Below are 17,933 nucleotides of genomic sequence, written 5' to 3'. Positions count from 1 at the left end.
ACACTGTTGGTGCATGCTAAAATTGAAATTATGCAGTGCTACACTTAGAAACATTGGAGAGGGAAGTTTCAGTACATCTACAAGAATGAGAATGGTGCAGAAACCACTATGACGTTGCTGTGGGTTTTGAAAGAAATACAGTATTTCCCCTTTAAGCAAGTTTGAAGTTTAACCACAGGGCGGCTCTTTTGTGCAAAGCAATGCATACAACCGCATTGACAGTTTGAAGGAAACTAATTTTGCTGCTGGCAGACGCCAGCCAAAGTGAGTTAAACTTAAAACAAATTCTCATTTTCTTGGTTTCTTTTATTCTGTTCAACACTTTGCAAAATGATGAAGAAACAGTTTACCCGTATGTTGCACCTAGCTAGCCCCAGCACAGGCAGGTAAGTCATGTTTTCAAAGAAAGTAGAGAATAAGAGCAAATTGTTTTCTTCCTTGAGATACGGCATGTGTTGTTGGTTGCAGTGTTTCCTACATGGCAATCGTGTAATACTAAACTTGTATCAGATGTGTTCATCTTGCTTTCTTAAAGTTTCAAAGGCATGTGGAATTGTAAAGTCTAGATGCTGACTGGTTTAAAGTGCATCATTTGTACAGTTCTTTGTTAAGGCAACTTTCACCTTTGGTGTTTCATTTTTGTACCTGAATGGGACCTGGTAACATGAAAGTTTCAGAATCAGTCATTATGCAGTACAACATTGCAATATCAAACACAACTAGGAATATAACTCTTGGTATTTCAAGCTAACTAAAAGCCATGGCTGCAGTACTTGTTGGAATTATTTATTTGCATTTCATCAAATGTTGATTATGAAAAGTAACATTAATAACTGAAGGGCCTGTATTGTTTATATAGTTTTTACATATGGAGAGAAGGAACAACTTGGTCTGGGATTCCCTTCTCACTAAACACTTTTTACAGTCAGGGTAGTCATTCAAGTAAAAGTAACTGAAAAGAAACTTTTAGATTCGAATTTATAAAAAAAGTTTATTTAAAATATAGTTAAGATACTAAGTATTGTCCTTCATAAAGTATTTCATGTGTTTCTGTATTCTTTGAATGTCTTTTATTAATCTGCAGAGGTCACATGGCTGACAATGTATTTTTCTTTTATAAATCTGGAGGAATGCCAGCTACTTAAGTTAGCCTACTTCTTAAGAACACAGTGCGAGTTCAGAAAAAGCCTTAGCTGCACAAAACTGAAATGAGCATGACGTTTCAAATCTCTTAGTGCTGTAGTTTGCACTGACTGATATTTACAGAGAATGGCAATTTATGCCTGCTGGATTTTTGTTGATTTGTTAAGGATAGATTTACTCAGCCATTATTACTGGAAATATATATTTGTTTGCTTTAATTTGCTTACTATGGTTTTCTCCTTGGTTTTATTACTTAAGATGACAACGTCTACTAATTACATATGTGGGGCAGCATTGCTTACTTTTTAACCTTAGAAAAAAAGTGTTTTTGGTTGTCATAAATGTAGTTTGCTTCTGTAGTTATTAATATTTTACTGCTTAATATTTTGTATGCAGGAATGTAGTTTGCATTTCTGCATATTAGTATTTCGTTGCTTAATGTTTTGTATGCAGGAGCAAAGACATTGCTCTGTTTACTCTTTGTTGTGTTTTTCCCAAAACAGATACTTGTTTGCAGTTAGGAAGTAGGCGTTAAACATACAGAAGCTGCACTTGATGCAGAAATAATAAATGTATTGGTTCTGTCTAAGGTATTGTAGTGTCAGACCAGTATAACACTTCCTTCTCATGCCTTGCAAGTTGCTGGCCAAAAGACACCCAATATCTTATTTTGTTCAAATAATTGAAAAAAAATAATATTAAATTATTTAAATGAAATGCATTTTGTTTGATATGCAGTTGTCTTTTCAGACAGATCCCCACACTGAAAATCATAATGCATGCAAGAGAACACACCAGCAGATAACACAGTACCTGTAAACCTGCTACTTGCTCTTTAAGGTGTCTATGCAGAAACTTAAATCAGTCCATTGAAGATGCTGGTATAAAACAAATGACATTTACCGATGTGCCTCTTACTTGAAGATGTATGCTTTCTACTGACTACATTGCTTTACCGGTAAAACTCTGTTTTGTGCCCAAGTAATTTTTCTTCCAGTTATGGGTGAAAAAAAACATTTTCCAAAAAGAGAAGTGAAACAGTTTTCAACATATCAGCAAATTATTAAGAGAAGTTTGCATGAAATACCAGGACATGTAGTTCATTTTAAATCACAAATATTCATTTTGATTGTTAGACATTACCCCAGCTCAACTCATGGCTCATAATATGGTAAAACGGACAGTGGAAATTGAATGAATGGCTAGTGGAACTCAGAGGTGATGTTATAACGTTCACTGGCTCAATAGATGTGTGTAATACATTGCAGAATAATGCTAAACTAACACAGGGGTAGTACAGAAAATTATGCTGCATCAGGAGGATGTGCGCCAGCTTTACCGCTCGATGAGTTACAATTCCTATATGAACCAACTCACCAAGCACAATGCTGGGAAGTAAACTCCTGATTGCTAGTTTCCATAGAAAAGCACTGCTAGGGTGGGATATAAGTGTGTGAAGACAGATATTCCTTCCCTTTGGCTGATTTCTCCTTTCCTCACATTTGGGTAATCATGGAATTGGTATATGCACATTGGGTGTGGGGGTCCAGGGACCCCAGCAAAAATTGCTTATATTTTTGTTATTTGTTTTTTGTGCGGTTGATTTTACAAGCAGTTGTGCAAAACATGTTGATTTCTCAGAAACTTGTAAGTCAATAAGTCATGGTAGAAACAATTAAAGAGCATAAGCATTTCTTATTTCCCCATAATGCCCACGCTCTTGGTGATTATTACTTGCTTATTCTGCTACATTATATTAATATTATGACATAAGATGTGCTGTCTCTAGGATTTAGTACAGTGCACCACTTATACTATTGTATAAGGGAAGCAGCTCCTGTCTTGTACAAGTGTTTTTTTTTCCTTTTTCTTTTGTTGCAACTTGCTCAAAACCCCTCATGAGCCAAAAAAAGTGCAGGACTGCTGTCCTGAACAAGGGCCTGTTGGAAGAATGTACCTAAGGTAATTACATTATCTAGCTAATATGCCATGACGTGACTAAAGAGAACTGGATGGGGGAAACCTAGCAAGGCACAGTAGCCTCTAACGACCACTACACTATAAAATGCAGTGGACACAGTAGGCTACTAAATAAAGTATCAGTGGACATACAAAACTTGAGCAGCTAGTTCAGGTACACCAAAAGCTGACATTTCTGTAGTCTTACTGCATTATTCCTTCTTCTCCTTCAGGGCAAGTGAGGAAGTTTTATATACTAAAGTGATTTGTTCTGTGTTATTTGGAGAGATCTTTGCAGGGGAAGAGGTGGAATACTTTCTATTTTAATGGGCATGCAGCCTTCCAGTAGTAACTAGCAAATAGCTTCAGGAAAGAATACTCCAGATGACTGGGGTGCTATAGAAATAAACGGTTTACCGACATAATGTTGAATGCTAAATGGCTGAAACTGAGGCTGAACACACTATATTGAATGATCAAAATGTTGAAATAAAATTAGTCTAAACACACAATGTCGAAACTATCAAATTTGCCCATTTCTGCACTGTAGTGTGATCTCAGAGTTGATATATTTAAGTAGGGGGTGCAGCCCTCCTGCAAAATAGTAGGGTTGATCTCATTGCTTTTGCAATTAAATGATTGTAGACATTTTGATAATTCAATGTTTTGGGTTGAGATGTTATTTTTCAACCAAATGACTATTAGACATTGTGAAATTCAACATTATGTCGGTAAACCGAAATAAACAACTTCAAAAATTTGAAAGGATCTAAGTCTAGATTTTGATTAGAAGTATGTTTCCCTGTAAGAGCCCTGACATCCTTCCAGACCAACTTGAGTTGACTGTACACCATCTCCAGTACACTCAAGTAACAAGACATGCCTCAGATTCAGGTATTCTTGTCACTTACAGAATGATCACTGTGGTCTAGCTGCCATGATGCCCTGACTTTAACTCTTTAATTACAAAGGTTCTTCAAGGTAGGAGTAATTCAGAGACACCCTATTCTATACTTTAAGGATAATTGCAGGAAAGAGTCTTTCCTGAATGGGAGATTATAGACCATAGACATAACATCAGTGGGGATGGACTGAGTGCATAGTTTATTTATCTGTTTATTTATTTATTTGTTTAATGTATTGATTAATTCTGACCAATTTCAGTCTCAGCCAATAGTATGACAGCCAGCACAGACAGGACTAAAGGTGGCAGCATCTAGATTTACATCAGAAATAAATATACCTCAAGGCTGGTCAAACAGGACAATGCACTTGAGCTTCTCCACATTCAGGTCACCATAGGCAAAGTCCAGTATCACTTCCTTGCAAGTTATAGGTCTCCCCTCTATGACCCAGGAAACCCATACCATGTATTTAAACTTACTGGAAACATTAACCATCCAACCAAATACCAATATTCATGGGTGACTTTAATTACCCCTCTATTAACTGGGAATCATATACAACACCAAATGCACAGGCAGAGAGATTCCTGGATTTTCTAAACACAAACTCTCTGGAACAGATTGTCAATACCCCAACAAGGGGTGCAATCATACTGTATTTGGTCCTCACTGATATGAGTGAATGCTGCACATCCCCTAGTTTAATGTCTTTTCTGGTAAGGTCAATCCACAAAATAACTTTCTTTGAAGCAAAAATAAAACCTTGAATCCCAGCTAACCCTGGAATATTCAGGAACTACTCTAAGGCTAACTTCTTACTATTAAGTGATAACCTGGCAACATTTCAAGTCCCCCATAAACCCCAAGAACACTGCTGCATACGCAGAACTGTTCACAAAAACCCTATGGAAACATGTTAATAGTTACACAGAGGCAGCTGTACCCACCAGGAATAAGTACAGAACTAACTCAAAAAATAAGCCACCCTGGTGGAATCACAACATCAATAGGCTGTATAAAAGAAGGAAGAAGGAAGAAAATCATGGCAAAAATTAGAGGGTAAAGCACCCAGCAGGATAAATGCACTCTCTTCAAACTAAACAAGCAATTCAGAGGATAAATAAAGCCTACGGAACTCAAATTTGAGGCAAATTTGGCCTCCCACGCCTAGGGCAACTATGAGGGAGGCATTTTTAGTTATGTCCACAACCTCAAAGGCAATACACAATTGTGTGCAGAGCTCATTGTAAATGAAACCACCTATACTCAGCCAGAAGATATAGTAAACCTTCTGGCTGACAAATTCAACTCCAACTTTACCCCTCTCTCCCCATCAACCTACCCTCAGGAAATACTATGAAATACAACTCCCCCTGCTCTCACTAGGGAACAGGTCTTTAATGCTGTTTCAAACACTGTATCAATGGGCCCAGACAATATCCCATGATGCCTTCTAAACAGCATGAAACATGATCTATCAGGACTTCTGGAATTGCTATTTAACTGTAGCCTCCAAACAGGCTGCGTGCCTTATGAATGGAGAACAGCAACACCATTCCTCTGCACAAAGGTGGGCCATCTACAGACCCTGGAAACTACAGACCCATGAGTTTCACTAGTCTTGTATGTAAAGCCATGGGAAGAATTATCATGGAAATGATCAATAATGACATACAAAACCTCCAGACACTGGACCCAACCATATTTGGTTTCATCAAGGGCAAGTTGTGCCTACTCAACCTGGTGGACTTCTTTGAGAAGGTCATTTGACACAACCCCCATCTGGGCATTGCTAACAAATTTAAAAGGATAGGTACAAACCCTTATGTCACCTGGATAGACAGTTGACTCACAGACAGGACCCAGAAAGTTAGAATTTGGAGGATGGGGGGGGGTCACCTCTACAAAGAGGCCAGTCACAAGCAGAGTCCCTCAATGTTTGGTCCTGGAACCACTCCTTTTTGGACATTTACTTCTCTGAAGTCAGAGCCAATGTCAGTGGCCTTTGGATGACTAAATTTGCTGATGATTCTAAATTAGGAGCTGTAACTGAATAACTCACTAACACAAATGCTCTCCAGGAAGGGGTGACACATACAAACAACTGGTGCTAGAGCCATTGACTAAAACTTAATGTCAAGAAATGCATAATAGTATTCTTTGTGAAGTCATCTACTCCTGGTAACTATCATATTGACAACACAACACTTAGAGCTGGCACAGTAGTCAGGGATTTGGGGTCACACACATAAACAGTAATCTAGACTTTGACCATAATGTATCTATAGAAGTGAGGAAATCATTCTATGCTGAGCAACTTATAAATAAAGGTATGGCATCTAGGTCCAAGGAAGTCTTTGTTCCACTGTATTCAGCATTTATCAGACTTATCATTGAATACAATATCCTCTTCTAATCAGGCATATCCAACAACTGGAATGGCTGCAGAGGTTACTCACTGAAAGAATACAGCATGTAAGTAACATGTCCTATGTAGACCGCATCAAGGCCCTATCCCTGTATTCTGTCTCCTACTGGCTGTTGAGGGGAGATTTATGTGTGACATACAACCCATTGTCAGACCCCACTCTAATGGACCTCCTGCATATCTGCAAAACAAACAGCACCAGAATTTCCAATTCTAAAGATGTAAGCCTTGCCTGTGATATAAATAGGACCTGCTGGAGACACAAGTATGTATCCCAGGGACTTACCTTTCTCTGTAACAGGCTCCCTATCCATGTGAAGCAGAGTTCCACCCTAACCTAATTCAAGTGTAACTTGGACAACTGGATGCGGAACAGAAAATTCACCCCTGGATTGGCACCTATGTCTCTAATGGACACAGGCAGCCTGTAAATTGTTCATCTCCCAGGCCCCTTCTTGTAAATGCTTCACCTCCCAAGCCCCTGCTTACACGTATTAAAGGTACCAGAGCTTGTCAGAGATTTGGGTTGAATGGCTAGGCTTAAAAAAGGCCCTTGTGGTCATTAGTCTAGTAAACACATATGAACAGCCTCTAGTTCCATTAAGGGAATAGGCCCTATACATTCATAATAGTCCTGACATTAATCAGTCTTGTTAGACTCCAATGTGTGGAGTGCTGCCTTAAAAAGTTGGTTCATATTGCCTGTCTAGATACTATTACTTTTGCATTTACCTATATTAATTTGATTTGCTTTCATTGCCAGCTTCTTCTCTCCTATATGCTATGCACTACTTTTTCTGTTTTCTTTTCATTTAGCATTTCATTTTGTTCTGTTTTGAAGCAGTTTTCTATGTCTCCACTGAAAAGCAGGCCTAGCACACCAGGGCAACACAGTTATGAGCATAAAAATGGAGTAAATAACTGAAACTAAATACTTTTGTGAGAATCCCAGCAAAGAGGACTTAAAGCCATGAAAGAGGTTTCATTGTGAGCAGCTAGAGCAAAATGTTCTAATTAAAGAAATGTTGCTTTACAGTAACTCATATTGGTACATATGATTCACAGTTGCTCCTCTCAGAAATATCAGTACAACTTAATTACACATGTCCCCCAAATATGCAACTGAAACTTTGGAAGTTAGATCCCGTCGATATTGTAGACAACCATTTTGTCTACTATTTGCACAGAATTCCTATTCTACAAAAAGTAAGTTAATAGTCCTATAATAATCTACATAACACATGAAGAACATATGGCTATTTAGAAGATGTTGATAGAAATACTTCAGAAAAAATGTCCCTTTTTGATCTTAAAATACCTCTGTTAGGTCTGTGAAGAGTGTATAGGGTCTGTCATGGCCTAAGATCGTAATATCACTACAGACTTCTATAAATAATTTATTAAAGTTCATCTGTAATATGCCCACTAACTGTTTAGATGTGTGAAGCTTAAGGTATTTTAAAAGTGAGAGCCTCCTGCCCACCTTCACACACACACACACACACACACACACACACACACACACACACACACACAAACACGCATACCCAAATTGTTCTGCTTTGACATTTACCATTCTGATAGGCTTCATTTTAATGAAAAATTGGTAAATGGTGTCCTGAGTTTGAATGACTGCCATATTCTACCAACAGGAATACTTGGCTTCACCAGTAAGTCATGTATGGGTAAAGAGCTCCAAAATCATGCCTTGCCTTGATGCTTTGAGTTGAAGCTTATTTATGTAGTTTAGCATTTTATCATCATTGCTTTATCTCATTATTTTGTATTTCCAATCTATGATTTGCCTCAACTGGTCTACTTGTATCGTAATTGTGAAATTATTGTTTTGTGCTTGCTTATTATTGTATTACTGTGCTCCATTTAGTTAGTAATCGCTTGAATAAACTTAAACTAGTTTCAGGATATCAGTAGTGATTACAGTGAACACAGCATGCCGTAGTAGTAGCTGTGACTAGTGTTCAAGTGTATGAGAAAGGCCTTGAAAATATTTCCATTACAAATTATGCTGTCTGTCAGGTTGCAATGCGGGTCACTCATCAAGTACAGGAAGTCTAGTAGGAAGCTACATTTCTGCAGCTATGAGCCCAAGGTGCTGATGATGTCTGTTGAGTTTCATTATATGTGCCAAGCTTCGAGTACATTTGTTTTGTATTTTTGTAGCTTTTGTCACAGACTTCAACAAAAAACACTTAGTAATTCTTATTTCTTGAGAGCTTGTAGATGATAAAAAATGTGTAGTTTTCTCTGGACAGCCTTGCAAGGAGCACCTTAATCTTCTCAAATGAGATTGTTTTCTAATACTGATATAGGTGTGGCTACAGAAACATATTATTGCTTCAAGAGAAAGGTACTAGACTAAAACTGTTTAATAACTGTTAGATATTCAGTGGACTTTTAAGAAGTGAAATATTAGTTTATAATCTGGAAAAATGCTCAGTAAATATTACTTCCCTACTCAGGATATGCAAAACTTCTGTTAGACTGACTTTGAACAAGGTAATAATCAATGTACTTCCTGTTGCAGTAACCCGTTAGTGAATAGATCATTGGAGTTGCTATAGATATCTAATAGCGATGTAATGGATTTCAGATTCAAACTAAAAGTGTGACCATATATGCATGTGACATGTTAATCATTGCTTGATTAACATCAGTGGTTATTGCTGCTATAGACAAAACTCATTTATGTGGTTCTTCTGTTTTTTTTTTTTGGGAGACATCACTGTTTAGTTTTACTTTTTCCTTCAAGGATGTACCTTCATTAAGAATAGCTTAAAAGTCACTAATAACAAGTGTCTGTATTCTGGTATACATTAGACACTCAGCATATACATTTTATATTCATATCAAGTTAGATGATCTGGGTAGTTAGGCTCTGAGTGGTTTCATCACGAGTTCTATTTACATCTGTATGATGAAGTGTACACTAGGCAATAAGTCAGATCTTTGCAATAAGTAGGGGTGTTCTGCTTGTTTGGTAGTAAATGCGTCATCTAGTTCTTCAATGAGAAGTAAAAGTCGAATGTCAATAGGTGTGCATGTTCTTGCTTGAGAAAATACTTCACTCCCATATGAACAACTAGACAGAAGCTACTGCAATACAGCAAATCCAAAACAAATTACACATTCTTCCTCTTTTTCATTGAAAAGGAGAATGCTGGTGGCAATAAATGTTACATACACACAACAGAGATCTCTGTCCTAATATCTCAAAAGCCTCCCAATAGGAATACTCTAAAAAAGATGATCCTGACCAACACAAAGTAAACTAGTACAAAAAAGTGCTCGCAGAAAAAAACTATATTTAGAAAAGCCACGGCTTGTAGAAACCATTTTGTTTATAGTATACAACTCTCAGTAAGCAACAGACAGCCATCTATCCCAACCCCCCAAAACAAAACCTCGAAAGTATTATCAACCCAAAATGACAATACCTGAACATTCATCAAAATCAAATGGAAAAAAATATGCCCACCTTCTACTTTCTGTAACCTATCCTGCTCCTGATATTAAAAAAAGTAAAATAGTATCCTGTAAATAAACAATAGTTCCTTATTGAGCTTAAAACCAATTAACAGCCAGCAATCATCTTTGTTTTGCCCTTAAACGTGTAACATTTAAAGAGAAAACCATGCCCTTAATACATTTTCTGCCATTCATCATACTTACGTTTTTGTTCTTCTTTCTTTCATTCTCTAACAAAGATGTACCTTCACCAGACTGATCTTTTGTAGAACTAAGCTCCTCAGCTTCCCCAGAAACATCTCCACCACCAGAATCTACAACAGAAGCAGGTTTTTCTGTAAGCAGGATCATAGAAAAGGAATTAAGGGCCATAATTCCAAAAAACACTAAGACCAAGTCTTTCAGACTCAGGGCAGACTTACACTGAGAGCAACTCTTTTGGAATCTGGCCCAAGATGTTGTTCTTGTGGGGTAACCCCAGGAGTTGAGACAATAACTGGGCTTGCCACACATGGACCAGTCACTTGCTGTGCAATGGCCGTAGTCACCTCCTTCACCTTTTCCGGAATCTTTTCTTCCTCCTAAGGTCTTTTAATGGGGCAATTTGGCCAGAAATTATCTGCATCCTACACCTATTACAGGAAGGCTCACATCCTCAAGAAAACAAATTCATCTCCTACACCAAGTATAAATTCTACCTGAGCAGTGTTCAGCAAATGTTGTTCAGCATAACAAATATAACATTTTGTAGGGTGATCCTTATAATGAACTGCACTCTATCCAATATTTAACAGTAATCAGAATATCTATCACAACCAGTAGTAAATTTAAATCAACCAGTGGCAGCTGGCGACGTCAAATCAAAGGGGGGCTGCAGGAGACAGCTGAATGGGTGGGGCCAACAGGAAGGGTTTATGCTAAAAAACACAAAAACTGGGACTTTAATATAATATGCTGCCCTGGGTGCCACTGCCAAACCATCATTATGAAAGAACAATCGAGACAAAATGAAGTGTAGAAGAAAAAAAAATTTCAATGCATTGGCTACATGACAGCTTACTTAATATCTAGATGGAAACAAAAAGATTGTGAGGCATGAAAAAGTAAACTACTTTTTAAATATATTACTGGAATACCAGTCAAAATTAAGTATAAAAAACAAGCAGCACTCAAAATACTTCTCCTTGCACTGCAGTTTTAATTATAATTTATATTCAGCTTTATAAAAGCACCAAGTAACATGCTGAAAGTAGCAATCTCTCTGATACCCCCACTTGTAAAAATGTTTCTTATCCAAAAAAGAACTGCTGCTTGACAACAACTATCTACCTGTTTCATGGGGAAAACATGATCAAAGTAAAAACTGAACAGCAAACAAGAAACATGCTCAAGATAAATTGCTTAAAGGATTACTGCACGTTATTGACCACACATGATAGATTGGCATTCTGTTTAGTTTATGGGTAAAGCCTGCAAAGATTACTGCAAGTCTCTAACAAATGTAATGAGCTTCTGAAAATACTGTAATCCTGTCCTTTATTACAAGTACTGTCATATGCATTTCAATACCTAAGGCTTATACATTATCTAGTTATGTAAATATTCTCTGCATGGCAACAACAAAAAGGCTTTCAGTATTGGTAGTGGCTTATGTAGGGGAGGATAAAGCACATCACCAGACAGGCTGCTTGCCACAATCCTCAAGAATATCAGTAATGTGCTAGCAGATCCACTAAGAAAGGTTTTCAACATATCACTGACCCTTTTTAAAGTATCTTAGGACTGAAAGACAGCAGCTGTGATACCCTTATACAGAAGGAAAATAAGAAAAATCCAGGGAACAGCAGGCCACATAGCCTAACTACATAAGCATTAAAACTCAGGGAGAAGGGCTCTGTAGGAAAGGCTGGTTGCTTCCCTACTAGAATTTACAAGACAACAACCAACACAGGTCCATGGCCAGAAGAAAACGTCAGGCAAAATTCATCCAGTTTTACAACTGGGAAGCAGGATAACTTGACAAGGGACTACATGTAGATTTGTTTGTTCTCATATTTGTCAAGGCCTTTAATTCAGTCCTGTGCAAGAGGCTGCTAAACCATGGAAGGAGTGAGCATAGGATTAAGAATAAGGAAATGGACTGCTGCGTGGAGAAAGGTTAAGAGACAGGGGTTTATGGTATGGCAAGTAATGTGAGGAATAAAGAACATAATTAGTAGAATTATGCAGGAAAAAGGTCTTGCTTCAGTACTACAGAACATTTAATTCAGACATACCTGAGGAGAGAAAATAGAGTGCTCTTTGCAGATGACAGAAACTTCAACACAGGAAAGATTTAGAAAGGCCAACCATCTAGTCTGAAACATAGTAGTTGACGTTTAGTACAGACAAATGCAAAATATTACACCTGGGGAAATCAACTCTTGTGTGGGTGTAACAGTAGCAAAACATAAAAAGGATATGGGATTGTCAATAACACCTGTACATAGGTACCTGGAGCAGATTAAGAGAACAGTGGCAGCAGCCATCAGAATGTTGGACTGTATCCAGAATTGGATAGATAACAGTAGCAAAGAGGTGATGTCTCCACTATACTGAGCCCCAATCAGGCCACATCGTAGGTAATGTGTGCAGTTCTAGAAGTTGTACAAGGAGAGGGGTATCAGATGTTGGAGGGGGTCCAGAGGAAAGCCACTAGAAGAGTCCACAGAATGGAAGGACAAAATAGGACCAGAAGCTACAAGAACTAAAAGGTCTTCTCACTAGAGACCAGAACATACGGGGAGAATATGATGTAGTTACACAATAAAATGTCAGAGAGATCTGAAGGGGTTGTCCTAAATAGAAAGCACAGAAGAGGATGCATGGGGTGGAAGCAACAAAATGGAGGCACCAACTACTCTTTGGAGATGTAAAAAAAAGTTTCTCATGGACAGGGCTATTTTCTGATTGAATGCACTACCAGAATAAGTAGCAGAGTAGGACTCCACTAAGGAGGTCCAAGAAGGCATAGGAAAGATGGAGAAGAAGTGAGGGTAAAGGTAAGTAAAGAGAAAAGGCAGAATGTTGAATGCACTTAAATGGCAAACTTGACAGGTTTAGTAGCTGCTTCTGCTATCAAGAAAGTACAATGTAGTCTTCTATTTTCATAACCCTAAAAACACCAAAAGCTGCAGTGCAAGAAAATGTGAAGTCAGATTACACCTTTCCAAAACCAATTGATTTAAATGATAGAAATGTGATGGTAGAAGCATATATGTGCCTCATAACAGCCAGAAGAAGCTAGGAATGCACTTGATGTTATGGTATCAGTTGTGTGCTCCATCAGTTTGTACATAAAAAAGTACAAATATGTATCTGTTTTGAATGATGTTTTATGCAAGGTATAGGTGCAATCTGGATGCATTTGTTAGAGAGCTGCATTGTACATTTATGTAGTATACATTTTAGACCAGTAAGTTGAGCTCAAGACTGTTGAGCAGTTTTAAGACACCCATGCCCCTAACATCACATTTCAATAATTTCTGCCTAATTTCACATGTATCTTTGCTTTAACAGAGTTTCATTTTAAAAAGTAATATATTAGGCATTTCATTTGCTTAATCATATGTTAAACAGTGAGTAACTATTCCTTTAACAGGCCTCCTACTCCTGAAGACTGAATGAGTTAGCTTTATTTTAAAGTAAATATCTGAGTCAGTCAAAGTTTTAGCTTTGAAAACTCAGTGAGAAGATCAGAGTGTTTGCATTCAAAAAAGCCGAACAAGGCAGCAGACAGTGAAAGAAACTGTAGCAACAGTGAAAAAAAGCCTTGGTGAGCCTAGTATAATTCACCAAGGGGCAAACGCCATATCTAATGGTGAATTTTAAATGGATGAGAAAGTGATAGCTGGTTCCTCTTCATTGCAGCAAAGAAATGTAAGAAATAGTCAGCAGGGAGTGGATGTATACCAAAGGATTAATGGTCATGGAAGGTCATGAGCTCAAGTTACAGCGCGCGGCAGTAATGCCAATACGAACAACTATAGTAGGCTTTCAAAAAACAACTTTGTCAAGAAGGGGCCGAAATGGAAGAAATGGAACCAGAAGAAGCAGTATCGAAAAACTAGGTACTGATAACTTTAAAGTAATAAATGTGTCTAGCTATTGCTTGACAAATGAAGAATGTATTGTGCTGAGCAAGGGTTGAAATTTTGCTCCAGCCCAGAGAGCAGACAAATTACAAACAATCAATGACTTAAGGGACTATGTTAGACTTTTAAATGTTGATATCATGTTTGACAAAAAAGAGTATGCAAATTTACAGTTTTATAAGCCTAGCTGTTATAACTTTCCTTTGCATAAGGATTTCGAAATGTGAAACTCAGATTATAGATGTATTAGACAATAAAACTGAATTTAAATATTATAATCCATCTAGAAATGAAAAAAGGTGTGTGATAATTTAACTAAGAACGATGATATCTTGTTCTTTAAAGCTGACAAAGGTGGATCACTTGTAGCACTGGATAGAATTGTTTATGAAACAAAAATGAAGGCCCTATTATCTGATGAAAACTATTATAAAAAAGTTACAATGGGTGAGGTAAAATGAGGATATAACTTTATTGATTCTTGTTTAGAGCAGTGGTTGATTACTGGAAGGATAGATGAGAAAACAAGAACAAGAAAAAAACTCTTAAATGTTAATCCTAAAATTAGTAAAATATTTGGAATACCCAAGATCCATAAGGACTTGGATGAACCCCCGTTGAGGCCTATTGTATCCAGTGCTGACAGCAAAACAGAAGGTATGTCTGTTTTTGTGGACGAAACACCTACAAAAAGTTATTCCATTAAACTCAACCTATATTAAAGACAGCTTTAATTTTTTAAAAAAGATAGATGAATCGGTTGTTAATGAAGATTTGCTTGTTAATCTTGACATAAAGTCTTTGTATATGATGCCCAATGAAGAAGGAATGGATATTGTAAGGATGGAGCTATTACATAATAGGCTATTTTCTTCTGGCACAGTGGGGCTATTAATGGAAATGATAGACATTGTGCTTAACTACAATTTTATGTCCTTTTATGATGATATATATATATATATATATATATATATATATATATATATATATATATATATATATATATATGTTCAAGTAAATGGGGTAGCAATGGGGTCAGCATTAGCCCCAAGTTACGCCAATGTTTTTATGCATGGATGGGAAGCTATGCATGTTTTAGAAAGCAAGTACAAAAATAATATTATGTCAATGTTGAGATTCATTAATGATGTTTCTTGGTGTGGAGAGGGACTAAAGAAGTATTAGAAGAGTTCCTATTATACATCAATAATATATGTACTTATTTGAAATTTACTCACCATGTTAATGATAAGGACATTAGTTTCTTGGATTTGGTTTTGTACAAGGCAAATAATAGGTTGGCATCTAGGATGTTTAAAAAAGAAGTACAGAATAACATGTACTTGCATTTTTCTAGTATGCATCCCCAAAAAACTAAAATGAATATAGTAAAAGGACACCTTTCTAGAATAAGCAGATTAACGAAGAAAGAAGTAGACTTTTTTGTGATAAAGTTATAAAAAGTGGGTATCCTGAATTTGAGGTAAAAAAAACTTTTGGAAGAAGAAGTTGGAGAAAGAGAAAATAAAGAAGAAAATATAGAATGTAGCCCCCCATTTAGATATGGGGTGTCTATGGCTATTCAAAACAGTGTGGAGTCACAAGCCATTCAAAAAGGTATAAATAGGAACTGGGTTTATTTAGAGCAAATAGTGAACTACTTAATAGATTAGGGAGTTACCCCAAGTTCACTCAGAAGAAAAGCTAGAAATTATAAAAATTATTTTCAAGGCAAACTGAAAAGACTTAAAGAAAATAAGCAAAAATGTGGCATGATTAAATGCCACAACTGTAATATGTGTAAGTATATTTATACAGATTCTAATGAAGTGGTTATTGGAGAAAAATAATTAAAATGTCAGGGCTATACAGTTGTTAAGTCCAAAAATGTTGTGTATTTGAGTTTTTGTGTAGAATGTAACTTCTTCTATGTGGGAAGAACTACCCACAAATTAAATAGAAGGATTTATGAGCACAAATATGCTGTTCAATCTAAGGACAATAAGAATGCATGGAGTAAACACTATAAAGTTGAAAGTGTAAGGTTGAGTTCAAATTTATAGTTTTAGAAGCACTTTCCAACAGTCTGAATATTGTAAATGTTGAGGAAGAGCTGGGCTGGCTTGAATACTGTTGACAAGTCAGGCTCAATGCCTGCTTTCCACCAGGGCTGAATAACAGAGAAGAATTTGTGATGTATCTTAAAAGGAAAGGACTAAAACACTAGTAGAGTGTTTTAGATTGTGAAAGTCTTTGTTTTTTAGCTATGTACTTTTAATACATGCTTTTTACAATGGTCATGTGATTTATAAAGATCATGTGATTTTTATACTATTTAAGTGTTGGATTTGTCTATGATAAATTCAGTCTGAAGAAGTCTCTGTGTAAACCGAGGGAGTCAAAAGTGCTAACTGGAGTTTATCTGTACCTGTTCTACAATAAACTGGTGTTTTTCTATTTGGAGCCTGAGAATTTTCTTGGCTTATCTTTGCTGAAGGAAAGTAGAATGGCAACAGGACAGGGTAGCGAATAATGTGAAATCACAGAATCCTTCTGATAAAGAGCTTTATTTTCTATATGCTAATTTCTGAAATATTGCTGTGTATTTCAGTTGTATGGGTGGACTGTTTAATGCTTAAAAATGACTTTGTTTTGTCATTTCATTGCTGTTAGATCTACTATATTTTTATCCCTGATCATTTTATGATCCTGGAGTATACCTTGCAACCTCTTAGTGCTTGAATTCTGGACAAAGCCAAAAATAATGGGAGAAATGGTCCAAAGTTAAGAACAGATTTTAAATATTGCTCTATAAACTTTGAAAGTTACTGCACTAACAAGTTTTGCATTAGTATGCATTTTATGAAGAATATGAAATGTGAAACTCAAATTTCTGTCATTATTTAGTGACTTCAGTCCTTGATGATTTGCCAGAAAACAAATTGTTATGAGGAGCAGGTCAAATAATATGAGGAAAAATATGGACATTCTGTGAAATCCTGGATAGTTGAGAGGTTTGCCTTGGAGTTAAGTGAATATTGAGGTTGAAGTGTATAATTCAGGCATTTTTTCTGGCAGTATGCAACAGTATGGTTGTCTGCCTGCATGATGTGTTTTCTGAACTGAAGGAAATTGATATGTATTTATTGGTTGTGTCACTATATGTATTTGAGCATGTATCTGAGAACTAGTGAGAGGTACAGAAATCTGACATTGGTTTGCTTTCATTTTATGTATGATTTATCTTTGAATGATTTATCTACAGTTCTAATGTGTGTCATGTTTTAGTAAAACTGTACAAAATGTAGCTCTTTATTTTTCTGTGCATGTTTGACAAGTAATTATTTTTGATGTGATTTGACAAGTTGCAAAACTTGAATAACTGCAGTTTGACTTTATTTTGGCAGATTTTTTAGTGACATTTGCTAACAGGAAGTATAAATATACAGTGCAGGGTAGAAATAGAAACAAAACTTGTTAACACTGATCATGAAAGAGTATAACATTTCTGTAAGTACAATGTAGTTCATTGTTAATGAGTTGCTCCTTTCGCATGTACTGGTATGGCTAAGTTTGCTGTAGGGATTTATTTTTTATAAGAGGTATGGGTGCCTTCAAGGTGAGCACAAGGAGCACCGACCTCAGGTATTTGGAAAAAGATGCAACTGTCAACTAACTTCTGAGCTGGGAAATATAACAGAACTGCTATTTTGTGCCTAATACCATTCTATTTTTCCATCCTTGTGTAAAGGGATTTGAATTAGAAAAGTCATGAATTTCAAGCAAAGTAGTAATAAGATTGACACAGGTAAGCGACTAAGCAGAAGCTGAATACATGGTGGGAAGGGAACTATCAGAAAAGCATTCTAGTGTTAATGG

The 17,933-nt window shown here is 36.6% G+C and overlaps 1 protein-coding gene across 1 annotated transcript in view; it reads left to right on the top strand.

Annotated features, from left to right (window-relative positions):
• The first annotated feature begins 209 nt into the window (after positions 1-209).
• The window catches only part of SH3BP1 (SH3 domain binding protein 1), a 1,277,628-nt gene continuing 1,259,904 nt past the window's right edge, over positions 210-17,933 (top strand). The window contains exon 1 of the mRNA XM_044063342.1: positions 210-386. Within this exon, the coding sequence (XP_043919277.1) occupies positions 331-386 (56 nt within the window). The 5' untranslated portion in view covers positions 210-330. The remainder of the gene's footprint in view (positions 387-17,933) is intronic.

The sequence above is a fragment of the Protopterus annectens genome, chromosome 1.part0 (genome assembly GCF_019279795.1).
Source record: "Protopterus annectens isolate FY-2018-M chromosome 1.part0, PAN1.0, whole genome shotgun sequence".
Taxonomy (NCBI): Eukaryota; Metazoa; Chordata; order Ceratodontiformes; family Protopteridae; genus Protopterus; species Protopterus annectens.
This window is presented reverse-complemented; position numbering and strand designations above follow the sequence as displayed.